Source organism: Sylvia atricapilla, unplaced genomic scaffold, assembly GCF_009819655.1.
Source record: "Sylvia atricapilla isolate bSylAtr1 unplaced genomic scaffold, bSylAtr1.pri scaffold_97_arrow_ctg1, whole genome shotgun sequence".
NCBI classification, from domain to species: domain Eukaryota; kingdom Metazoa; phylum Chordata; class Aves; order Passeriformes; family Sylviidae; genus Sylvia; species Sylvia atricapilla.
The window spans coordinates 13,853-39,140 of record NW_027077178.1 but is presented as its reverse complement, the minus strand read 5'-3'; the positions used below and the strand labels follow the sequence as shown (position 1 = coordinate 39,140).

Sequence of the window (25,288 nt, the reverse complement as noted above, 5' to 3'; positions counted from 1 at the left end):
TAGGTCTGGATCTCAGTCTTGGTCCCAGCGCCTGTTCTGGTGCCGGTTTCGGTCTCGGTGCCGGAGATTTTAGGTACTTTTGGGTGAGTTTAAGCCAAACCGGGCCCTTTTAGGACCGCGCGTTCCCTTGACCCGCCCATTCCCCCTCATAATTCGCGCCGTTTCCTGGACCCCGCCCCTTTCCCCTCACGGTTCCCGCCCTGTCTCCGACCCCGCCTCATTCGATTCGTTCCCTGCCCTTTCATTGGCCACGCCTTTTTCCCTTGAGCCCCGCCCATCTGCTGGCGCGTTCCCTGTAGCGCATGCGCAGATTACGCAGAAGTGGCTCATCCGGGGCGCCGCCATCTTTTCTCCTGGTCTCCCGACCCGGCTGCAGCATGTCCGAGACCTGCGGTGGGGCAACGGAGATCTGTCGGGGATCGAGAGGGGTCTAGGAGGACGTGGAAGTCTCCTTAGGGGATTTCATGGGGGGTGTATAGTGGACTTGGGGCGGTTTATAGGGGCTTTAGGGCGGTCTGGGGTCCCTAAAGCGGGCTGGGGTGGTATCGGGGCTCTGTCGGGGACTGGGGGCTCTATAGAGGGTCTAGAGGGGTCTGTAAAGGGGGTCCGGGCGTCCCTAAATGGGCTCTGGGTGTCCCTAAATGGGCTCTGGGTGTCTGTAGGGGATTTGGGGGGGTCTCTTAGGAGTTCTGAGGAGTTGGGGGGGTCTGTAGGGGATCTGTAGGGGTCTGCGGGAGCCTATAGCGGGTCCAGGGAGAGGTGTGGGGGTGTCTGTGGGTCCCTGTGGGGGATTTGGGGGGTCTGGGGGGGCGGAGATCTCCAAAGGGGCTCTGAGGGGATCTATAGGGGATGTATAGGAGGTCCGGGGCGGCTGGGGGATCCTATAGGGGATCTGGGGTTCTCTACATGGGATTTAAGGGGGTCTGGGGGGGGTCCTGGACTCTCTATAGGAGAGTTTGGAGTCCTTAAATAAAATTTTTAGGAATTTTAGGCTGTGTACAGCTAATTCTTGGAAATGTGGGGTTGAAATTGTTCAATTTTGTTGTTCTACTGGAAAATGTTTTGACTTTTAGGGCCTCTGTTAGGAATTTTGGGGAATTTTTGGTCCAAAGGAAGGAATTTGGGGAATTTCGGGTGCAAGCGTGGGAATTTTGGGGGGATTTCAGGTCCCAGAGTAGGAAATCTTGGGAAATTTGGGTCCTAACTCGGGAGTTTGGGGAATCTTTTATCCCAAATATCATCTTCAAGTTGTTGGTGGTTGGCGACAGAGGCACTGGCAAGTCCTGCCTGCTGCACCACTTCATCGAGATCAAGTGTAGGAATTTCTGGGAATTTTCAAGGATTTCGGGAGTTGTGGGGGGTGTGGGATTTTTGGGAATTTTAGGGGGATTTTTTGGATTTTGAGGGACTTTTGAGGTATTTTGGGGGATTATTAAAGTATTCTTAGGCATTTTTGGGGTGGTGTTTTTGCATTTTTAGAGTGTATTCTGTTCGTATTTAGGGGCTTTGGGGAATATTTTGGGAAATCTGAGGAGTTGGGGACTTTTAGAGAAGTTTTGGGGTGTTTTGGGTTTTTTTTGAAAATATATATTTCTGGGTATTTTAAGAGTTTGGTTCTTTTAGGTTTGTTTTGGTTTTTTTTTTTCATTTTCTGGGTGATTTTTGTTCATGTTAGGGAAAATTTGGGGCGAATTTTTGGAAATTTAGGAAATTCTGGGCAGTCTGGGAATTTTTGGGAAATATTACTGCAATTTTTGGAGGCATTTTCAGGGTTTTTTTCTTTTTTGAGCCATTTTGAGGCTTGTTTCAGGGTTGTATTTTTTAATGTAGGTTTGCTTTATATATAATTTTGGGGGGATTTTAAAAAAAATTCTTTTGAGAATTCTGTGTCACTCAGACTCTCCCCTATCCTGCAGCAATTTGGGCAATATTCTGTCACTCTTGGGTCATTTCTGGTCACTTTTTGGGTCATTTTATGTCATTTTGAGCCATATTTTGTCATTTTGGGGGCATTTCTACTCAGTTTTTGGTCATTTTTGGGCCATTTTCTGTCAGTTTTCGGGCATTTTGGTGTCTTTAGGGGCATTTTTGATGACTTTTGAGCCATTTTTTGCTGGTTTCAATCTTGGTCTCAGCGTAGTCTCTGTCCCAGTGCCGGTCCCGGTGCCACTCTGGTCCCGGAGTGCTCCCAGTGCCAATCTCGTTCTCAGTCCAGTCCCTGAGTGGTGCCAGTCTCGGTGCTGGTTCCGGTGCCGGTCTTGGTCTCAGTCTTGGTCCTGGTGCCAGTTTTGGTGCCGGTCTTGGTCCCGGTGCCTGTGTGGTGCCGGTGTCAGTTCTGGTGTCGATTCTCTCCCGGTTCTGCAGCGGGTGCCACTCTCGGTGCCACTCTCAGATCCGGTGTCAGTCTCAGCCTTGGTGCTGGTGCCGGTTCTGGTGCTGGTCTTGGTCTCGATTCTCATCCCAGAGACTTTAGGCAGGTTGGGGTAATATTCAGCCAAACTGGGTGGGCTTAGGGTGGATTTTAGGCCCCTCTAGACGATTTTAGGCCAAACCTGGTGGGTTTTAGGGTGGACTTCACGTATGTTTCATTGATTTTAAGCCAAACCAAGTATTTTCAGGGTTAATATTATAACCTTTTTGCGAGATTTAAAGGGACTTTTTGCCATTTTGTGTGGGTTTAAACCAATGATGGCAATTTTAGGCCGCATTAGTTGGTTTTAGTGACCTTTGGATGATTTTATCCCAAATGAGCTGATTTTAAGCCAAACCATTTGGCTGTAGGATGGGTTTTAGTGCCCTTTGGGGGATTTTAGGCCACTTTGTAGGGATTGCAGGCGTCTTAAGGCAATTTGAGGCCAAACATGATCAGTGTTAGGGTGGATTTTTGGCCTCTTTATGAAATTTCAGACCAGTTTGAATGATTTTAAAACCGGGCGCTTTTAGGAAAGCGCGTCCTCTTGGCCACGCCCATTCCCCGTCAGGATTCCCGCCCGGTGCCTGACCCCGCCCCTTTCCCCCTCACAGTTCCCGTCCCTCCCTTGGCCCCGCCCCTTTCCCCTCACAGGCCCCGCCCTCCCCTTGGCCCCGCCCCTTTCCCCTCACAGTCCCCGCCCTTCCCTTGGCCCCGCCCTCCCAGTCCGGGGGCGGGGCCGGAGGAGGAGGAGGAGGAGGGAGGAAGAGGCGCAGCGGCCGCAGGAGCGGGAGGAGAAGACGAGCGGAGGGAGCGGCGGCTCCAGCGCTCCCTGAAGCGGCGGCACCGGCGGGAGCATCGCCCCCATCCCGCAGGTGCCCGGGGAGGGGGAGCTCGCCCCGAATATCCCGGGGGGTCGCTGCGTTTGGGGTTTTTTGGGGGGGATGTTTGGAGCTCGCGGGGCTCCAAAGCCGAGCCGCAGCTGCCCCTCGGGGGGACATCGGGGGTTCCCGGGAGGTGTTTTTGGGGTGTCCCGGTGTCGGCAGAGACCCTGAGATTGCCGAGACCCCGTTGGGGGCTGGAGGGGCGGGATGGGCGGAAAAGGGGTTCGGGGGTCCTGATGTCCACAGTGGCTGCTCCCAGTACGCGCCCGGTCACTCCCAGTACGAGCCAAGTCAATCCCAGTACGGGCCCGGTCACTCGCAGTAGGAGCCCAGTCACTCCCAGTACGAGCCCCGTCACTCCCAGTATCCGTAGGTGGCAGACAGAAGAGGGGTCCCTTTTCGGGTCCCTGGGACTCCCGGCAGCCTGGGGAGGGCGGGCACCGAGCACACCGGGGATCTCCTTCCCCTTCCCTGAGGCCCGGAGGCAAATCCCATCCTGTCCTTGTCCTTCCTGCCCCAGACAAGGAGCCGAGCATGGAGAGCAGGGAGGACAAATCCCCGCGGCAGGAGCTCGTGGGAGAGGCCGTTTGGAGCGGCTCCACGGCGCAGGAATGCACCGGGGAGGAGAAGGGCCGGAGATCCCTGAGGAGGAGGGGCTGCAAAGGCCCATGGCGAGGATGTGAGGGGGAAAGGGCCAGCGTGGGCCGGGAAGGCGGCCGGAGATGGAGCCAGAGCTCAGAGCGGGTGCTCCATGAGGAGCATCGTGATGGGGAGAAGGCCCACAAGTGCCTGGAGTGTGGGAAGAGCTTCAGCTGCCTGAGCCGGTTGGTGCTCCACCAGAGGAGCCACACAGGAGAACGGCCCTACGAGTGTGGGGAGTGTGGGAAGAACTTCAGGCTGAGAAGTGACCTGAGCTTCCACCAAAAGATCCACACTGGGGAGAGGCCCTATGAGTGTTCCCAGTGTGGGAAGGGGTTTCTGACCAGCACCCAGCTCCTTTTGCATCAGCAGATTCACTCAGAGGAGAGGCCCTTCCACTGCCCTGAATGTGGCAAGGGCTTCAGGCAGAGCTCGTACCTCAAGAGCCACCAAAGGACCCACACTGGGGAACGACCCTACGAGTGTGGGGAGTGTGGGAAGACCTTCAGCTGGAGAAGCAACCTGATCATCCACCAGAGGATCCACACTGGGAAGAGGCCCTATGAGTGTGGAGAGTGTGGGAAGAGCTTCTGCCAGAGAGTCAGCCTGATCATCCACCAGAGGATCCACACTGGGGAAAGGCCGTACAAGTGTGGGGAATGTGGGAAGAGCTTCAGGCAGAGATACAGCCTGAGCTTGCACCAAAAGATCCACACTGGGGAGAGGCCCTACGAGTGTTCCCAGTGTGGGAAGGGGTTTCTGACCAGCACCCAGCTCCTTGAACATCAGCAGACACACTCAGAGGAGAGGCCCTTCCACTGCCCTGAGTGTGGGAAGGGCTTCAGGCAGAGCTCCAACCTCACCAGACACCGGCACATCCACACCAGGGACAGGCCCCCGAGTGTCCCCAGTGTGGGAAGAGCTTCACCAGGAGCTCTTACTTGACCAAACACCAACAGAGGCACCAGTAAAGGAAGCCCTGCAAGTGCCTCTATGAGACAGTCCAAAGATCCCTCATCTGCCTCACGGCCATCATCAAGGACAGAGACTGAAACCCCTAAAAAGGGCTCTAAAACCCCAATGCAGGTGTTCTGGCCTGGCTGAGGTGGGACCTTTGCCAAGTATTGCCTGCAGGTGTGTTCAGTGGGAAAACTTGGCACTCATTTCTATGGGAACCTCAGCCCCTGAGCAGGAACAATGGGCAAGTCACGGTGAACTGACCTGTTCTCTCAAAAAGAACACGCTGTAACCATCTCCCCACCTTCTGGCTGACTGCCTGTCCCTTTGGAAAGGACTGTAAAGAGCCCTGAGTTGACCAAAGGCTTTGAGATCTCCCTACAGGCGAAGGTGGATCTATTGGCCAGACCACGAGGATTTCACCTCTCCGTTGGTAGCTATACCCACCCTCTCTTTCTCTTTTCTCGCTATCCTTTGTTCCCCTTCAAATCCCTCTATCGCATTTGCTGCTGGCCCTGTTATAAATGATTAGAAGCCCAATTCGAAATAAAAGAATTTCTTTACCAAATTTTTTCAAAATCACATAGAAAGGCCACAATAAAATTGGACAGCATTGCTCAAATACTGGGTGGACAGAGTGACAGCAGCAAAGGTACCATCCAACCTCTGAGCACAAATACATCGGCTTTGGAATCTCAGAGACGCCCTCGAGTAGCTTTTAATAGTCCAAACTTTTGATACAATATTTTATACACGAATTTATACATCACATTATCACAGCACTAATAAAAGTGCGTTTGTTTTGATGAATGCTGAAATCCCCTCTGTGTTCTTTTTGGCCCTCTGAGATCGGTTAACGAACCATCACGGTTCCAGTGTTCGCGTTAGCGGATGGTGACAACTGGGAACCTATGGACTGGGATAACCAGGACTGGAGTCCTATGGACTGGTATCCTATAAATTAGGACCCTATGGACTGGGATCTGGTGCCGGTTTTGGTCTCTACCTCGGTCCCCAGCGCCGGTGCCTGAGCAGGGCCGGTCTCGGTTCTGGTGTCGGTCTCAGTCCTGGCGCTGCTGCGGGTTCCGGTGCTGATCCCGGTCTTGGTCCTGGAGATTTTTGGTCCATTTGGGTGAATTTAGGCTAAACCTGGTGGATTTATGGTGGATTTTTGCCCCATTTCGGTGATTTTAGGGCAATCTTTTTCGATGATTTTTAGGGCGGTTTTAGGAGCCGGCGTCCCCTTGGCCCCGCCCCTTTCCCCTCACAGTTCCCGCCCTTCCCTTGGCCCCGCCCCTTTCCCCTCACAGTCCCCGTCCTTCCCTTGGCCCCGCCCTCCCAGTCCGGGGGCGGGGCCGGCGGAGGAGGAGGAGGAGGGAGGAAGAGGCGCAGCGGCCGCAGGAGCGGGAGGAGAAGACGAGCGGAGGGAGCGGCGGCTCCAGCGCTCCCTGAAGCGGCGGCACCGGCGGGAGCATCGCCCCCATCCCGCAGGTGCCCGGGGAGGGGGAGCTCGCCCCGAATATCCCGGGGAGTCCCTGCGTCTGGGGTTTTTTGGGGGGGATGTTTGGAGTTCGCGAGGCTCCAAAGCCGAGCCGCAGCTGCCCCTCGGGGGAACATCAGGGGGGCGTTTTTGGGGTGTCCCGGTGTCGGCAGAGACCCTGGGATTGCCGGGACCCCGTTGGGGGCTGGAGGGGCGGGATGGGCGGGAAAGGGGTTCGGGGGTCCCGGTGCCGGCAGTGGCTGCTCCCAGTACGCGCCCGGTCACTCCCAGTACGATCCCAGTCACTCCCAGTACGAGCCCAGTCCCTCCCAGTAGGAGCCCAGTCACTCCCAGTACGAGCCCCGTCACTCCCAGTATCCGTAGGTGGCAGACAGAAGAGGGGTCCCTTTTCGGGTCCCTGGGACTCCCGGCAGCCTGGGGAGGGCGGGCACCGAGCACACCGGGGATCTCCTTCCCCTTCCCTGAGGCCCGGAGGCAAATCCCATCCTGTCCTTGTCCTTCCTGCCCCAGACAAGGAGCCGAGCATGGAGAGCAGGGAGGACAAATCCCCGCGGCAGGAGCTCGTGGGAGAGGCCGTTTGGAGCGGCTCCACGGCGCAGGAATGCACCGGGGAGGAGAAGGGCCGGAGATCCCTGAGGAGGAGGGGCTGCAAAGGCCCATGGCGAGGATGTGAGGGGGAAAGGGCCAGCGTGGGCCGGGAAGGCGGCCGGAGATGGAGCCAGAGCTCAGAGCGGGTGCTCCATGAGGAGCCCCGTGATGGGGAGAAGCCCCACAAGTGCCTGGAGTGTGGGAAGAGCTTCAGCCAGAGAATCAATCTGATCCAGCACCAGAATGTCCACACTGGGGAAAGGCCGTTCAAGTGTGAGGAATGCGGGAAGAGCTTCAGGTACGGAGCCAACCTGAACTTCCACCGGAGGATCCACACTGGGGAGAGGCCATATGAGTGTGGGGAGTGTGGGGAGAGCTTCAGCCAGAGGTCCAGTCTGCTCCGCCACCAGATGTTCCACACCGGGGAACGGCCTTATGAATGTGGGGAATGTGGGAAGTGCTTCAGAGAGAGAGCCACCCTGACAGAGCATCAGAATATCCACACTGGGGAAAGGCCGTACAAGTGTGGGGAATGTGGGAAGGGCTTCAGGCAGAGAGCCAGCCTGAGGTTACACCAAAGGATCCATACTGGGCAGAGATCTTACAAGTGTAGGGAATGTGGGAAGAGCTTCATCCAGAAGTCCAGCCTGGTTTGCCACCAGAAGATCCACACTGGGGAGAGACCCTACGAGTGTGGGGAATGTGGGAAGAGCTTCCATCTGAGGTCCAGGCTGGTCCTTCACCAGAGAATCCACACTGGAGAGAGGCCCTATGAGTGTGGGGAATGTGGGATGAGCTTCAGCCGGAGCTCCCACCTGATCTGCCACCAGAGGACCCACACTGGGGAACGGCCCTATGAGTGTGGGGAATGTGGGAAGAGCTTCAGCCAGAGAATCAACCTGATCCAGCACCAGAATATCCACACTGGGGAAAGGCCGTACAAGTGTGAGGAATGTGGGAAGGGCTTCAGCCAGAGAGCCAGCCTGAGCTTGCACCAAAAGATCCACACTGGGGAGAGGCCCTACAAGTGTTCCCAGTGTGGGAAGGGGTTTCGGGTCAGCAGCAAGCTCCTTGAACATCAGCTCATTCACTCAGAGGAGAGGCCCTTCCACTGCCCTGACTGCGGGAAGGGCTTCAGGTACAACTCCAACCTCATCACTCACCGGCGTATCCACACTGGGGAGAGACCCCATGAGTGTCCCCAGTGTGGGAAGAGCTTCTCACAGAGCTCATCCTTGACCAGACACCAGCAGAGGCACCATCAGGAAAGCCCTGCCAGTGCCCCCGCTGCGGAAAGTGCAATGAGCTCGGCTCCAGCTCCATCCCCCACTGGAGGAGCCACATTGGGCAGAGCCCTGGTGACCCAGATTCCCTGTGATCCGTGTTGGGAAATCACCTTGCCAGTTATCCTTTTGATTTGGCCCTGATATTGTTCTGTTCTCTTCTCCCTCTCATTGCACTCCAAAAGCTAAGACGGATTGTAGACCTGGTTTCGTGCCTGAGATGTTTTGGTTTTCTGAAATTCTTTTCCCAGGAAATTTTCTGCAAACAAAAGAAGTGTTTTTGTGAACTGTACTTTGTTTTTCATTCTTTTTCCTCGGAGGGGCTTCTTGATGACCCTCTGGTCTGACCAATGCGATTGAAGAGGTTTGTCTTTTTGTCACTGATCAGATTGGTCTGTGTAAAATACTAAGGGATCCACATTCTAAAAAATAAAGGAGTCATTTTTAGCCTTCTGAAGCTCGAAGTTTCCCAGCTTGGTCCCTCCCGGTTTTGCCCCGGGGCGCAGTCAGGACTCCCCAGAGTGAACACCTCGGTCCCAGAGCGATCCTGGAGCCGATCCCAGAGTGATTCCGAGTCCAATCCCCTCCTGGTTCCAGGCTCGGTCTCAGTGTCGGTCTCGGGTCAGCGCCAGTCTCAGTGCTCAGTGCTCAGTGGTTCCGGTGCCGGTCTCGATGGCTGTGCTGGTGCCTGTGCGGGGCCGGTCTCAGTCTTGGTGTGGGTTGCGGTGCTGATCCTGGTCTCGGTTCCGGAGATTTTTGGCCCATTTGAGTGATTTTAGGCCAAACTGGGCAAGTTTAGGCTGGGTTTTAGATCCCTTGGAGTGATTTCCAGCCTTTTAGGGTGGGGTTTAGGTCCTTTTTATTGAATTTGGGCCAAATCTGGTAGGTTTTAGGGTGGATTTTTGGGTGTATTTTCATTCCCTTTGGATGATTTTAGGCTCATATGGGTAGAGGTTGGGCCCATTTGGTGATTTTATGATAAAATGGGCAGTTTTAGGTCCCTTTGGATGAATTTAGCCTCATATGATGGTGATTTTATGATAAAATGGGCAGTTTTAGGTCCCTTTGGATGAATTTAGCCTCATATGATGGTGATTTTATGATAAAATGGGCAGTTTTAGGTCCCTTTGGATGAATTTAGCCTCATATGAGTGGATCTTAAACCTGCGTGGGAGATTTTAGGCCCCTTTTCTGGTGATTTTAGGCCCATATAGGCGGACTTTTGGTCTCTTAGGGTAAATTTAGGAGAAACAAAGCCCATTTTTGGTGATTTTAGGTCCATTTGGGTGATTTTAGGCCAGGTCTGGTGGGGTTTAGGATGGATTTTAGGTGCATTTGGGTAATTTTAGTCCAAACCACTTACTTTCAGGGCAGTTTTTACATCTTTTTAGGGGACTGAAGGGTGATTTCAGGCCATTTTGTGTGGGTTTTAAGCCAGTTTGGGCAATTTTAGGCCCCTTTGGTTTGATTTTGGACCCCTTTGGATAATTTTAACTGTATTAGGTTGATTTCAGGCCAAAGCATGTGGACTTAAGGTTGATTTTTGGGCATTTTGTGTTATTTTAAGCTACTTTCTGGGGATTTTAGACCCATTTGGGTGATTTTAGGCCAAACTGGGCAGGCTTAGGGTGGATTTTGGGCCCCTTTTGCTGATTTTAGGCCAAATATGGTGGGGTTTCATCTCATTTGGGTAATTTTAGGAGAAGCTGGGCAGTTTTAGGATGGATTTTAAACCCTTTCGGAGGATTTTAGGCCTATTTAGGTGAAGTTTTGGCATGTTTGGGTGATTTTAGGCCAAATCTGGTGAGTTTTAGGGTAGACTTCAGGTCTATTTGAGTGATTTTAGGCCAAACCAGGTACATTCATTATGGATTTTATGCCGATTTGGAAATTTCATTGTGATTTGGAACTGTTTTGTATGGGTTTTATACCAGCTTGGGCAATTTTGGGCTTATTTGGTTGGAGTTTAGACCCCTTTGGATGATTTTAACTGCATTTGGCTGCTTATTGACCAAACCACGTGGATTTAAGGTGGATTTTAGGGTCCTTTGTGTTATTTTAAGTTACTTTGTGGGGCTTTGGGGCCTCTTTGGGTGATTTGAGGCCAAACCTGATCGGGTTTAGAGTGGATTTTTGGCCTATTTGGACAAATTTAGGCGCGTTTTGGTGATTTTAAGCGAAACCGGGCGGTTTTAGCACCGCACGTCCCATTGGCCACGCCCATTCCCCATCATTATTCCCGCCCAGACCTTGACCCCGCCCCTTTCCCCTCACGGTTCCCGCCCTGTCTCCGACCCCGCCTCATTCCATTCGTTCGCTGCCCTGTCATTGGCCACGCCTTTTTCCCTTGAGCCCCGCCCATCTGCTGGCGCGTTCCCTGTAGCGCATGCGCAGATTACCCAGAAGTGGCTCATCCGGGGCGCCGCCATCTTTTCTCCTGGTCTCCCGACCCGGCTGCAGCATGTCCGAGACCTGCGGTGGGGCAACGGAGATCTGTCGGGGATCGAGAGGGGTCTAGGAGGACGTGGACGCCTCTTTAGAAGATTTCGTGACTGGTCTATAAGGGGCTTAAGGGGGTCAATAGGAGATTCAGGGCGGTCCACGGGTCTCTGAAGGGCGATTGAGAGCGCTATAGGGGCTCTATAGAGGGTCTAGGGGGTCCAGAGGGGTCTGTAAAGGGGGGTCCGGGAGTCCCTAAATGGGGTCTGGGGGTCTCTTTTGGGGATTTGTGGGGGACTGGGTGGCCTTCTGGGCGGCTGGGAGGGTCTATAGGGGATTTGTATGGGTCTGGGGGAGCCTATAGCGAGTCCAGGGATGTGTGGGAGTGTCTGTGGGTCCCTGTGTGGGGTTTTGGGGTGGTCAGAGGGTCTCCTCAGGGTGTCTGAGCGGGCTATGGGGGATCTATTGAGGGTTCAGGGTGTCCTAGAGGTCTCTCTAGGGGATCTGAGGGTCTCTGCAGTGGAGTTTGGGAGGGCCTAGGGGCCCTAAGAAGGGGTCTGATGGTACATTTAGGGAATTTCAGGGTCTCTGCGGGAGATTTGAGCACGGCTTGGGGCTGCCTAAAAGGGGTTAGAGGGGTCTGTAGGGGATTTGGGAGGGGCCTAGGGGGTCTCTATAGGGGATCTGGGGAGGGGGAAGGGGTTTGGGGAGGTATACAGGGGTTCTATAGGGACCTGGGGGAGCGTATAGAGGGTTTGGGGAGGGTCTCGAGATCTCAGTAGGGAAATTTTGGGATCCTTAAAGGAAATTTTTGGGAATTTTGGGCTCTGTACCAGGAATTCTTGAAAATTTAGAAGTCCAAATGGGGCAATTTTGGGTTTTCTTTTGAGAAATTTTTTGAATTTTGGCGCCTCTATTGGGAATTTTGGGTTCAAATGCAGGAATTTGCGGAATTTTGGGTCCAAGCATGAGAATTTTGGGCTCTCTAGAGGGGATTTCGGGGAATTTTAGATCAAATGTGGGAAGTTCTGGGAATTCTTTTTCCCATGTTTCCTCTTCAAGTTCTTGGTGATCTGTAGGACGGGCACCAGCAAGTCCTGCCTGCTGCACCACTTCATCGAGGACAAGTGTAGGAAGTTCTGGGAATTTTCAAAGATTTCAGGAATTCTGGGATGTTGTGAGACTTTGGGGAATTTAGGGGGAATTTTTAAAGTAATCTTAGGCATTTTTAGGGTGGTGTTTTTGCATTTTTAGAGTGTTTTCTGTTGGTATTTGGGGACTTTGGGGAATATGTTGGGAATTATGAGAACTCTGAGGAGTTGGGGAATTTTGGGGGATTTTTAAAAATATTTCTTTGCATTTTGAGGGTTTGGGATTCTTTTCTTCATTTTCTGGGTGATTTTTGATGGTGTGTGGGTGAATTTTTTGGAATTTGGGAAATTCTGGGTAGTCTGGAAAATTTTGGAAACATTACTGGAATTTTTGGAGGCATTTTCACGGTTTTGTTTTTTGAGTAATTTTGAGGCTTTTTTCACATATTTTTAAAAGTAATTTTGCTATGTAATGCTATTTTTAGCAGGAAGATTTTTAGGAGAGTTTTTAGTTTTGGGGAATTCTGTCTGTCTCCAGGCTCTCCCCCATCCTGCGGCATTTTTGAGCATTTTTTATCACTCTTGGGTCATTTTTGGCCACTTTTGTGCAATTTCTGTTATATTGGGTAATTTGGGGCAATTTTGTGTCATTTTGGGGACATTTGAGGCAATTTTTGGTCACTTTTTGGGCCATTTTGTGTCATTATGAGCCATTTTTTGTAATTTCAGGGGCATTTCTAGACTGTTTTTGGTCATTTTTTGGCCATTTTTGGGCCGTTTTCTGTCACATTTGGGGCATTTTTGGTCCCTTTAGGGGTGTTTTTGGTGACTTTTGAGCCAATTTTTTGCCAGTTTCAGTCCCAGTCTCAGTCTCGGTCTCAGGGCGGTCCCAGTCCCGGTGCCAGTCTTGATCCCAGAGTGCTCCCAGTGCCAATCTCAGTCTCAGTCCAGTCCCTGGGTGGTGCCAGTCTCGGTGCTGGTTCCGGTGCCGGTCTTGGTCTCAGTCTTGGTCCCAGTGCCGGGACCGGTTTCAGTCTCAGTGTTAGTCCTAGTCCCAGTTCCTGTGCAGTGCCGGTCTGAGTTCGAAGTCAGTTCTGGTCCCAGTCCCGGTCCTGCAGTGGTGCTGGTGTCAGTTCTGCAGTCTGTGCTGGTCCCGGTCTTGGTCTTGGTGCTGGTCCCAGAGTGACGCTGCTCTCGGTGCCGGTCTCGCATCCGTGTCGGTCTCAGCCTTGGTGCTGGTGCCGGTTCTGGTGCTGATCTTCGTCTTGGTCTCAGTCCCGGTCCTGGAGATTTTAGGCCCATTTGGGTAATTTTAGGCCAAACTGGGCAGGTTTAGGCTGGGTTTTCGAGCCGTTTAGTGTGGAGTTTTGGCTCCTTTGTCTGATTTTAGGCAAAATCTGGTTGGTTTAGTCCCACTGTAGCGATTTTAAGATAAGCTGGGCAGTTTTAGGGTGGATTTTAGATTGCTTTGGATGTTTTTAGGCCGATTTTCATGGGGTTTTATCGTGTTTGGTGATGTTAGGCCAAATTTGTTGGGTTTAGGGTGGACTTTAGGTATGTTTTCACAGAATCACACAATCACAGAATGTGTAGATTGGAAGAGACCTTCAAGATCGAGTCCAGCCCTAACACCTCAACTAGATCATGGCACTGAGTGCCACATCTCGTCTCTTTTTAAACACATCCAGGAACGGTGACTCCACCACCTCCCCGGGCAGACTATTCCAGTATTTAATCACTCTTTCTGTGAAAAACTTCCTAATATCCAACCTGTATTTTCCCTTGACCCAGCTTGAGGCTGTGTCCTCTTGTTCTGTCAGTTGCTGCCTGGAGAAAGAGACCAACCCCCAGCTGTCTACCGCCACCCTTCAGGAAGTTATAGAGAGTGATAAGGTCACCTCTGAGTCTCATTTTCTCCAGGCTAATCAACCCCAGCTCCCTCAGTCATTCCTCATGTGGCTTGTTTTCCAACCCCTTCACCAGCTTTGTCTCCCTCCTCTGGACGGGTCAAGCATCTCAATGTCCTCCCTAAACTGAGGGGCCAGAACTGGACACAGCACTCGAGGTGTGGCCTGACCAGTGCTGAGTCCAGGGGAAGGATGACCTCCCTGCTCCTGTGGCCACACCATTCCTGATCCAGGCCAGGTGCCATTGGCCCTCTTGGCCACCTGGGCACACTGCTGCCTCATGTCCAGCTGGCTGCTGACCAGAACCCCCAGGTCCCTTTCCTCCTGAGCACTGCCCAGCCACACCGTCCCCAGCCTATAACACTGCAGGAGGTTATTGTGGCCAAAGTGCAGGACTGGGCACTTGGACTCATTAAACTTCATCTTGTTAGACTCTACCCATCCATCCAACCATTCCAGATCTCTCTGCAGAGCCATCCTACCTTCCAACAAGTCAACACAGCTTAGTGTCGTCCACAAACTTACTTATGAAAGATTTTTGTTGATTTTAGGCCGGACCAAGTATTTACAGGGTGGATTTTGCAGCCTTTCAGGAGATTTAAGAGGATTTTTGGCCATTTCCTGAGGGTTTATAAAACCTTAGGGCAATTTTAGGCCACACTGGTAGGTTTTAGACCCCTTTGGATGATTTTATCCCCATTTGGTGAATATTGAGACAAACCATAAGTATATAGGGAGGATTTGAAGTCCCTTTGGATGATTTTACGCTACTTTGTGGGGATTTTTGGCCTCTTTGGGTGTTTTGAGTCCATACCTGATTTGGTTTAGAGTGGCACAGGAATCCAGTAGAGTGGGAAGACCCAGCCTGGGCTGGGAAGGCGGCCAGAGATGGAGCCAGAGCTCAGAGCTGGTGGTCCATGAGCAGCTTCCTGATGGGGAGAAACCCCACAAGTGCTTGGAATGAGAGAAGAGCTTCACCTGGCAGTGCCACCTGATCAGCCACCAGAGGATTCACACAGATGAACGGCCCTATGAGTGTGGGGAATGTGGGAAGAGCTTCTGGCACAGAGACAGCCTGAAGTTTCACCAAAAGATTCACACTGGGGAGAGGCCCTGTGAGTGTTCCCAGTGTGGGAAGGGGTTTCTGACCAGCACCTGTTTCCTTCAACATCAGCAGACACACTTAGAGGACAGCCCTTCCACTGCCCCATCTGTGGGAAGAGTTTCAAGCGCAACTCCAACCTCATCAGGCACCGGCGCATCCGCGCTGAAGAGAGGCCCTATGAGTGCAGGGAATGTGGGAAGAGCTTCACCAGGAGCTCTCACTTGACCCAACACCAACAGAGGCACCGGTAAGGGAAGCCCTGCAAGTGCCCCCAGTGTGGGAAGAGCTTCATGCTCTGCTCCAGCTCCATCCCCCACTGGAGGAGCCATGTTGGGCAGAGCCCTGGTGACCCAGATTCCCTGTGATCCATGTTGGGAAGACACCTGGCTGGTTATCCTTTTGTTTTGCCCTTAGTTTTTTTCTCACCTCCCTTTCTTTGCACTCCAGAAGTCAAGAGGGATCGATCTGTCACCTGAAAACCACTCCAATCCCACAGAAAAGAACTCAGTCTTACCCCAAAAGGTCTCAATCCCACCTCAAAGTGGCTTGTTCCCACCTCAGATAAACTCAGTCCTCTGCCAAACTTAGTCTATTCCACATCCGCCAGGGGTTGGAAGGAGATTGGGAGAAGTGAGATCCAAATTTGGAGCGGTGGGATGGGGATTGTGTGGGGCTGGGTGGATGGGATGTGGTTTGATAGTAAATAAAACTTGGAAAATTTTTGATTCCTGTCCCATTAATTTCCAGCCAGTTGCACTTCTGTTCTCAGTGTCACCCTCTCAGCTGATTGTGTTTATGTCCTCCTTTCCCTCGTGCCTCTCTCTGCCTGCTCTGTTTGTCCCTCAGTGTGTCCCTTGAGCCAGGGCAGCTCCCACCAAAGGCCCTGCCCTGACTGAATTCCCAGTGCAGGAGCTCCAACAAGCGTGGCTCAAGTTCTGGGGGCTGGCAGTGAAATGTCCCTGTAGGATCTTGCTGCCCTTGGCTTTGGGCCCCTTCTCCAGAGCTTTGCCTTCCAGAGCCGGAAGATCCTTTCCTGTCTGGGAACTGCAGTTCCAGAGCCTTGGAGTGTGTGCCATGCAGGCCCATCCTGACTGGGATCTTGTGGTCTGGGACTGCACAGACCGTGACCATCTGGATCAGAAGCATCCAGACTGGGATCACACAGACTGGGATCCTGTGGGGGATGGCTTCACTGGAACAGTGCAAACTGAGGCAGTCCCGCCGTGCCCCGGGCTCCCTCCCAGTTCCTCCCAGTCCGTCTTAGGCCCTCCCTAAATCGAGGGTTCCTCTCAGCCCCTCACGGGGTGCAGCCAAAACTGCCCGGGGCGAACAGGGCTGTCCTGGAGCAATCCTGGAGCAATTCCAGGTCTGATCCGTGTCCCGGTTCTGGCCCTGGTCTCAATCACAGTCTCGGAGCACTCCCAGCACCAGTCTCAGTCCCGGTCCCAGTCTCAGTCTAGGAGCAGTTCGGAGTGCTCTCGATGCTCATTCTCATCCTGGTATCAACCTCTGTCCTGGATTGATGCTGTTTCCAGTCTCAGTCTTGGTCCCGAGCGCTGTCAGTCTCGGTGCTGGTGCCAGGTCTGTTTTCAGTTCCAGTCTCAGTCTTGGTCTCAGTTTCGGTCTCCAAGTGGTCCCGGTACTGGAGCCAGTGCCAGTCTTGTTCCTGGAGCACTCCCAGTGCCATTCCCAGTCTCGATCCTGGAGCCATGCCAGTCTCGGTGCTGGTTCCACTGCCTATCTTGGTCTCAGTCCTGGAATGCTCCCGGCCTCGGTTCTGGCCGCAGTCCTGGAGCAGCCCTGGAGCGCTCCTGGTGCCAATGCTGGTCCCGGTTCTGAACCGGTCCTGGTGCCAGATCCAGTATCAGTCTTTGTCTCAGTCCTGATCCCAGTACCAGTTCTCGTGCCGGTTTTGGTGTCGGTTTCGGTCCCAGTGCATTTGCCCGTGTGATGCCAGTCTTGGTTCCAGTGTCAGTCTCAGTCTTGGTGCTGGTCTTGGTCTAGTCCTGGTCCAGAGATTTTAGATTAATTTGGGTGATTTTAGGCCAAACTGGGCAGGTATAGGCTGGGTTTTAGATCCCTTGGAGTGATTTCTAGCCTTTTAGGGTGGATTTTAGGGCTCTTTGTGTTATTTTAAGCTACTTTTTGGGCGTTTTAGTATAATTTGTCTGATTTAAAGCCAAACGTGATCGGTTTTAGGGTGCATTTTAGGCCCCTTGTGAGAATTTTAGGTCCATTTTGGATGGTTTTAGGGCAAACCGGGCCCTTTTAGGGCCGTGCGTCCCCTTGACCCCGCCCCTTTCCCTCACAGTTCCTGCCCTTTCTCGGGCCCCGCCTCATTCCGTTCGTTCCCTGCCCTTTCATTGGCCGCGCCTCTTTTTCCTGTGTCCCGCCCACCTGCCGCGTTCCCTCCGGCGCATGCGCAGATTGCCCAGAAGTGGCTCTTCGGGGCGCCGCCATCTTTGTTCCCGGTCCCGCGAGTCGGCTCCAGCATGTCTGAGACGTACGGTGTGGCAATGGGGATCTGTAGGGGTCTGGGGGGACCTGGGGGTCTCTTTAGGGGATTTACTGGGTGGTCTGTAATTGGTTTAAGGGGGTCAAAGGGGATTCAGGGCGCTCTGGGGGTCCCTAAAGGGACTTGACGGGTGGGGGGTGGGGGGGGCTATAAGGGCTCTATAGGGGTCTGAGGCGGGTCTATAGAGGTTCCGTAGGAGTCCGTAAAGAGGGTCCGGGCGTCCCTAAGTCCGGGGGTATGGGGGTCTCTTTTGGGGCTTTGTGGGGCTCTGGGTGCCCTTTTATGGAGTTGGCGGGGTCTACAGGGGATCTGGGGGAGCCTATAGCGGGTCCAGGGAGGTGCGGGAGTGTCTGTGGGACCATGTGTGGGGTTTTGGGGAGGCTGAGGGTCTCCATCGGGGGTCTGAGGGGACTATAGGGGATATATAGGGGATCTCTAGAGGGTTGAGGGTGGCCTGGGAGTCTCTATAGGGGATCTGGGGATCTCTGCAGGGGATTTTGGGAGGGCCTGGGTGTCCCTAAAAGGGGTCCGATGGTACATTTAGGAGACTTCAGGGTCTCTGCAGGGGTTTGGGAAGGGCTTGGGGCTTCCTAAAAGGGGTTGGGGGGGGTCTATAGGGGATTTGGGTGGGCCTGGAGGTCCCTACAGGCGATTTAGGGGGTGCCTGGGGAGTCTATAAGGGATCTAGGAGGTCCCTAAAAGGGCTTGGGGGGGGGGTCTTTAGGGGTTATATAGGGGCCTGGGGGAGAGTATAGAGGGTTTAGGGAGGGTCTTGGGATCTCTGTAGGGAAATTTTGGGATCCTTGGGGAGAATTTTTGGGAATTCTAGGCACTGTACAAGGAATTTTTGGAAATTTAGAGGTCCCAATGGAGCAATTTTGGTTTTTTTATTGGGAAATTTTTTGAGTTTTGGGGCCTCTATTGGGAACTTTGGGGGGAATTTCAGGAGGTTTTTGGGTCCAGATGCAGGAATTTGAAGAATTTCGGCTTCAAGTCAGGGAATTTTGAGATCTCTAGAGGGGAGTTTCAGAATTTTTGGGGTCCCCAGAGGAGATTCTGGGTCCAAACACAGGAATTTTGGGCTCTCTAGAGGGGATTTTGTGTAAGTTTGGATCCAAATGTGAGAAGTTCTGGGAATTTTTTTCCCAGATTTCCTCTTCAAGTTCTTGGTGATCTGTAGGACGGGCACCAGCAAGTCCTGCCTGCTACGCCACTTCATCGAGGACAAGTGTAGGAAATTCTGGGAATTTTCAAGGATTTCAGGAATTCTGGGGTGTTATGGAACCTTGGGGAATTTATTGGAAACTTTGGGGGGATTTGGGGTATTTTCAAGGATTTTTTAAGTAGTTTTAGGAACTTTTGGAGTGGTGTTTTTGCATTTTTAGACTGTTTTCTGTTGGTATTAGGGGCTTTAGGGAATATATTGGGAATTTTGAGAAATTTGAGGAGTTGGGGGATTTTTTAGGGAATTTTGGGGGAGTTTTGGGGTTTTTTTAAATATTTCTGAGCATTTTAAGGGTTCATTTCTTTTGCTTTGTTTTTTTTTTCATTTTCTGCATGATTTTGATGGAGTTTGGGTGAATTTTTAGGAATTTGGGAAATTCTGGGTAGTCTGGAAAATTTTGGAAACATTACTGGAAGTTTTGGAGGCACTTTCAGGGTGTTTTTTTTCTTTTTTTTTTGAGCCATTTTGAGGCTTTTTCAGGAGGTTTTAAAAGTATTTTGGCTTTTTAATGCTGTTTTTAGGAGGGGTTTTTGATCTTTTGGGAATTCTGTCTTTCTCTGGGCTCTCCCCCATCCTACGGCATTTTTGAGCATTTTCTGTCACTCTTGTGCCATAATTGGTCACTTTTGTGCCATTTTGGCCACTTTTGTGCCATTTCTGTTATATTGGATAATTTGGGGCAATTTTGTGTCATTTTGGGGACATTTGAGGCAAGTTTTGGTCACTTTTTGGGCCATTTTGTGTCATTATGAGCCATTTTTTGTAATTTCAGGGGCATTTCTAGACTGTTTTTGGTCATTTTTTGGCCATTTTTGGGCCGTTTTCTGTCACATTTGGGGCATTTTTGGTCCCTTTAGGGGTGTTTTTGGTGACTTTTGAGCCAATTTTTTGCCAGTTTCAGTCCCAGTCTCAGTCTCGGTCTCAGGGCGGTCCCAGTCCCGGTGCCAGTCTTGATCCCAGAGTGCTCCCAGTGCCAATCTCAGTCTCAGTCCAGTCCCTGGGTGGTGCCAGTCTCGGTGCTGGTTCCGGTGCCGGTCTTGGTCTCAGTCTTGGTCCCAGTGCCGGGACCGGTTTCAGTCTCAGTGTTAGTCCTAGTCCCAGTTCCTGTGCAGTGCCGGTCTGAGTTCGAAGTCAGTTCTGGTCCCAGTCCCGGTCCTGCAGTGGTGCTGGTGTCAGTTCTGCAGTCTGTGCTGGTCCCGGTCTTGGTCTTGGTGCTGGTCCCAGAGTGACGCTGCTCTCGGTGCCGGTCTCGCATCCGTGTCGGTCTCAGCCTTGGTGCTGGTGCCGGTTCTGGTGCTGATCTTCGTCTTGGTCTCAGTCCCGGTCCTGGAGATTTTAGGCCCATTTGGGTAATTTTAGGCCAAACTGGGCAGGTTTAGGCTGGGTTTTCGAGCCGTTTAATGTGGAGTTTTGGGTCCTTTGTCTGATTTTAGGCAAAATCTGGTTGGTTTAGTCCCACTGTAGCGATTTTAAGATAAACTGGGCAGTTTTAGGGTGGATTTTAGATTGCTTTGGATGTTTTTAGGCCCATTTAGATGGGGTTTAGTCCTGTTTGGTGATTTTAGGCCAAATTTGTTGGGTTTAGGGTGGTATTCAGGTATATTTTGTGGATTTTAGGCCAGACCAAGTATTTTCATGGTGGATTTTACAGCCTTTTAGGAGATTTAAGAGGATTCTTGGCCATTTTGTGAGAATTATGTCTTATAAACACTTTGGCCAATTTTCGGCCGCATTGGTTGGTTTTAGACCCCTTTGCATGATTTTATCCCCATTTGGTGAATATTAAGACAAACCATAAACATATAGGGTGGATTTTTGACCCCTTTGAGTCATTTTAGGTTACTTTGTGGGGATTTTTGGCCTCTTTGGGTCTTTTGAGTCCGAAGCTGATTAGGTTTAGAGTGGGTTATAGGGCCCTGTGGACAATTTTAGGCCCTTTTGGTTGATTTTAGGCCAAACCAGGTTTAGGGAGCCCAGGAGAGCCGCGGCTTCCCCTTACCGGGACCCCAGAGAGAGAAGAGCCCCAGGACTGCAACGTGGGGACCCCAAAGGAAGGGTGACCCCTGGTGATCCCATAGGTGTCTGGGAAGAGGGAACTCAGCCCAGATATCCTGTGGATCCCTGAATTGTTTTTTGTGGTTTTGTGGTGGGGAATGTTTTGAGAATGAGGAGATCCAAAACTGAGTGGAAAATGCCCCTTTGGGGGACTTTAGGGGAGTCCCAGTGGCTGCTCCTGGCAGAGGCAGCCTGGATGAGCAGAGCCCTGTGTCCCCCCAGGACCCTGAAGTGGGGAGTCCAGAAAGGGGGGAGCGCCACGATTCGTTTTACTCTCGACAGCCTGGAGTGAAAAAGGGTGGTACTTCTTGGACTTCCTGCACCCCAAAGCAGAGAATAAGAGGAGAAGGGAACCCAGCACCTCAAAACCCCCCAACATGCCTAAATAGGGAGACAGAAAAGGGAGGAGCTTTTTGGGTTTGTGGTACTCCCAGCAGCCTGGGGGGGCGGGCAGGGACAGAGTAGACGGGGGGACCCTCAATACAGGTCTGACCCCAAGCAGCTGGGACAGGGGGGAACCCCTTAACACCAAACGGGAGAGACCAGAGAAGGGGAGCTCCTGGGAGGCTTTTCAGGGCTGAATCTTGGTGTTTGGGAGGTTTTTATGGTGCCTAGATGCCCAGTGAGTTCTAGGGATGGACTTTGGCAGAGGTACCTTCAAACCCAACATGCTCATCCCTTATTTTTCCCCAAACCAGGATTTTCCATTCCCAGCCCTTGGCTGGACGGAGCAGGAGGCTGTGAGAAAGAGGAAGATGCCCCAGGACATCCAGGCAGGTGAGGGGGAAGTCAGTGTCCCTTTTCCTCTCTCTCCTGCTCCATCTCCCAGCCCAGCATGGCCCCCGGCTGCAGGACAGCCCCGCTGCCAACGCCGTCCTGCCAGGGATGCACTAGCGGATCTCCTTCCTCTTCCCTCTGGCACTGAGGCAAATCCCATCCTCTCTTTGTCCTTCCTCCCCCAGACAAGGAGCTGAACATGGAGAGCAGAGAGGACAAATCCCCGCTGAAGAACCTCATGGAAGAGGCTGTTTTGAGCTGCTCCCCAGTGCAGGAATCCAGTGGGGAGGAAAAACCCAGCCTGGGCTGGGAAGGTGGCCAGAGATGGAGCCAGAGCTCAGAGCTGGTGGTCCATGAGCAGCTTCCTGATGGGGAGAAGCCCCACAAGTGCTTGGGGTGTGAGAAGAGCTTCACCTGGCGGTGCCACCTGCTCCGGCACCAGAGGATTCACACAGATGAACGGCCCTATGAGTGTGGGGAATGTGGGAAGAGCTTCAGGAAGAGCTGCCAGCTGATTGCCCACCAGATTATCCACACCAGGGACAGGTCCTATGAGTGTGGGGAATGTGGGAAGAGCTTCAGCCAGAGGCGAAACCTGATCCAACACCAGAGGACCCACACTGGAGAGAGACCCTACGAGTGCCTGGAGTGTGGGAAGAGCTTCATCTGGCAGTGCTACCTGATCCGGCACCAGAGGATTCACACTGGGGAACGGCCCTATGAGTGTGGGGAATGTGAGAAGAGCTTCAGAGACAGAGCCACCCTGATGGAGCACCAGAACATCCACACTGGGGAAAGGCCCTACGAGTGTGGGGAATGTGGGAAGAGCTTCCGGCAGCGTGCCCAGCTGATCATCCATCAAAAGATCCACACTGGGGAGAGGCCCTATGAGTGTTCCCAGTGTGGGAAGAGGTTTCTGACCAGCACCCGGCTCCTTGTACATCAGCAGACACACTCAGAGGAGAGGCCCTTCCACTGCCCCGACTGTGGGAAGGGCTTCAGACACAACTCCAACCTCACCAGACACCGGCACATCCACACCGGGGAGAGGCCCTACAAGTGTTCCCAGTGTGGGAAGGGATTTCTGACCAGCACCCAGCTCCTTGAACATCAGCAGACACACTCAGAGGAGAGGCCTTTCCGCTGCCCCCACTGCAGGAAGGGCTTCAAGCAGAACTCCACCCTTGCCAGGCACCTGCGTATCCATACAGGGGAGAGGCCCCACAAGTGTGAGGAATGTGGGATGAGCTTCAGGCAGAGCTCCCACTTGATCTGCCACCAGAGGACCCACACTGGGGAACGGCCCTATGAGTGTGGGGAATGTGGGAAGAGTTTCAGACAGAGAATCAACCTGATCCAGCACCAGAACATTCACACTGGGGAAAGGCCGTACAAGTGTGGGGAATGTGGGAAGAGCTTCAGGCACAGAGAGAGCCTGAGCTTGCACCGAAAGATCCACACTGGGGAGACCTACAAGTGTGATAAATGCAGGAAGAGATTTCAGTTTGCCTCCAGTCTGCTCAAACACCAGCGGATTCACACAGAGGAGAGGAGAGGCCTTTGTGCTGCTTTGTCTGTGGGAAGAGTTTCAAGCACAACTCCAACCTCATCAGGCACCGGCGCATCCACGCTGAAGAGAGGCCCTATGAGTGCAGGGAATGTGGGAAGAGCTTCACCAGGAGCTCTCACTTGACCAGACACCAACAGAGGCACCAGTAAGGGAAGCCCTGCAAGTGCCCCCAGTGTGGGAAGAGCTTCATGCTCTGCTCCAGCTCCATCCCCCACTGGAGGAGCCATGTTGGGCAGAGCCCTGGTGACCCAGATTCCTGTGATCCGTGTTGGGAAGACACCTGGCTGGTTATCCTTTTGTTTTGCCCTTAATTTTTTTCTCTTCTCCCACTCTTTGAACTCCAAAAGCCAAGAGTGATCAATCTGTCACCTCAAAACCACTCCAATCCTGTTGTATTTCACTGGAGAATGATTTTTCCCCAGGAACCTCTGAAGCCTGCAACCATGTAGTTTGACCCTTCCTTCCTTTCATGACCCAATTGGCTGAGGTCCAGCCATCCTCCCTGAGCAGGAGCGTGGATAAAGCCCTGTTCTTCCTCTTTCTTCCTCTTGTCCTCCGCTCTTGCCCTCCGGCCCTCTTGCCCTCTGGGCCTCCTCTCCTTGTTTCCCCTCCTGGAATAAACGTCTTGGATCAACCCTGGGGGTAAGAGCCTCTTTTGGATCTTTTGCCCTGTCCCTGAAATATTCCCTCAAAGCCTCCCAAGGAACTGAGCTAGCCCTGGGGGCTGTGGATGAATGGTTTCCGTTGGCACCCAAACGTTTGTTTTTATGAAATATTAAAAGCCCAGGGAGTAGCTGGAGCCCTTATCCAGGGGTCACAAAAGCTTTCTGAGTGGTCAGCTACCCTACCATCTATGAGCTAATTTTTGCGTGGCTCTGAGTGGTTGGGATTGGGCCGGTAGCTTGCTCCACGCCTAAAGCAAGTCGGCTCAGACAAGGATTTCTAACGCAGCTGCACGACCCATGGTTCACAGGAGACAGGTAAAATATCCTCGTGTCGCGGCTACCCTGGGACTGCTCCTAGCTGGGGGGGAGTTTACCGGTGTTTTGTGGGAACTGCGTGGCTGCAGGGCGCGCTAGGACCCAGCAGACACGGTTTGAGTAATCGTTGGGGTTTTTCCCTGGCCGGAGCTCTGCTGCCCGGCGGCAGAGCCCACATTTCGGGGGTTTACACGGCACAGGTCAAGTCCCAGGAGCCAGGCTACGGTGGCTGGATCCCCCCCAATGCCCCCAGAGTCAGAGAGAAGTGGCAGCAGTGATCCTCTCTCGGCGCCATAGTTTCCCCATCCCGTTTGCTCAGCTGATCCAGAGTATCATACTGTGGATTTTTCACATCAGAAGGTAGATCTTGGACAGATAGCTCTTTAAAACATCAGAAACATAGGTGTATGGCTATCTGTTCACCAAAAGAGTTTATTACAACAGCTTCAAAGTATTTTAATTAATGTTAAAATCCCTAAAAAGTTACTAATACATTTTGTCTGCTGGCTGTCAGCTGAAATCCCAGATTCTGACTTGCAAGACCTAAATTCCATTTCATATTGGGATAAAATTGGACGTTTATTAACTTTAAAAATCGAGAATGGTGATAAAAAAGCTCCTCTGTTCATTCTGATATTTTTACAAGATCACAAACAGCTGTTAGAAGCAAAAAAAAAGCAGGCAGCCAGAGATAAATTCTCCAAATGCCATTCCCCTTTTCCCTGATTCCTCCGTTCCCGAACTGGAGAGGCTGAGCGAGTCTCCCCAGCAGAAACAGGACTCGGTCTTGAGGCCCCCATAGTACCACGTGGTGGGGGGGAATGGCGGACACCATGTGCTTGCTCCTTCTCCCAACGACCCCTTCTCAAATCCCCACGCCTACTCCATATCCCTTCCCTGATCCATATATGCCTCTGGCTGTCCCGCCCCATCCCTCCTCCCAGTGCCTCCCCCTCCCTCTGAGCTGCGGGAGCGGGGACGGGCCCCTTGCAGCAGCCTGCAGCCCCGGTGGGGATGGGGGTGGGCAGTGCCCAGCCCACGGCCCCCATGGGGAGGATGATTTCCTCGCAGCAAGGGGACATGGGCAGCCTCCCCCGCAACCCTGGAGGGGCGGGGGAGGGAATACCTCCTGTCTCCCTGGGCAATGGAAGAGCAGCAGAAATTTTAGTAACTCAGAAAGATGTTGGTGAAGGCATACCCTCTGTGGCACCTGTAGTTTATCTTGGTAAGAGAAATGGCAGGAGAACTTATCAGCCATTATCCTATCAAGATAAAAAGGAGCTTTGCAAAATACAGAAAGAATTTGGAAGATCCAGTGAAATATTTAAAGGCTTGATGAGGGCAACTTTTAATTCGAATGAA

At 52.5% G+C, this 25,288-nt stretch overlaps 1 protein-coding gene across 1 annotated transcript; it reads left to right on the top strand.

Annotated features, from left to right (window-relative positions):
* Nucleotides 1-5: 5 nt before the first annotated feature.
* LOC136375156 (zinc finger protein 585A-like) lies at nt 6-23,580 on the top strand. The gene is given in 7 exon segments (XM_066340515.1): nt 6-393; nt 3,815-4,836; nt 7,141-8,234; nt 14,708-14,809; nt 14,977-15,051; nt 21,821-22,922; nt 22,925-23,580. Coding segments are annotated over 7 exon segments (3,819 nt in total). The 5' UTR covers nt 6-302; the 3' UTR covers nt 23,258-23,580.
* Nucleotides 23,581-25,288: the final 1,708 nt, after the last annotated feature.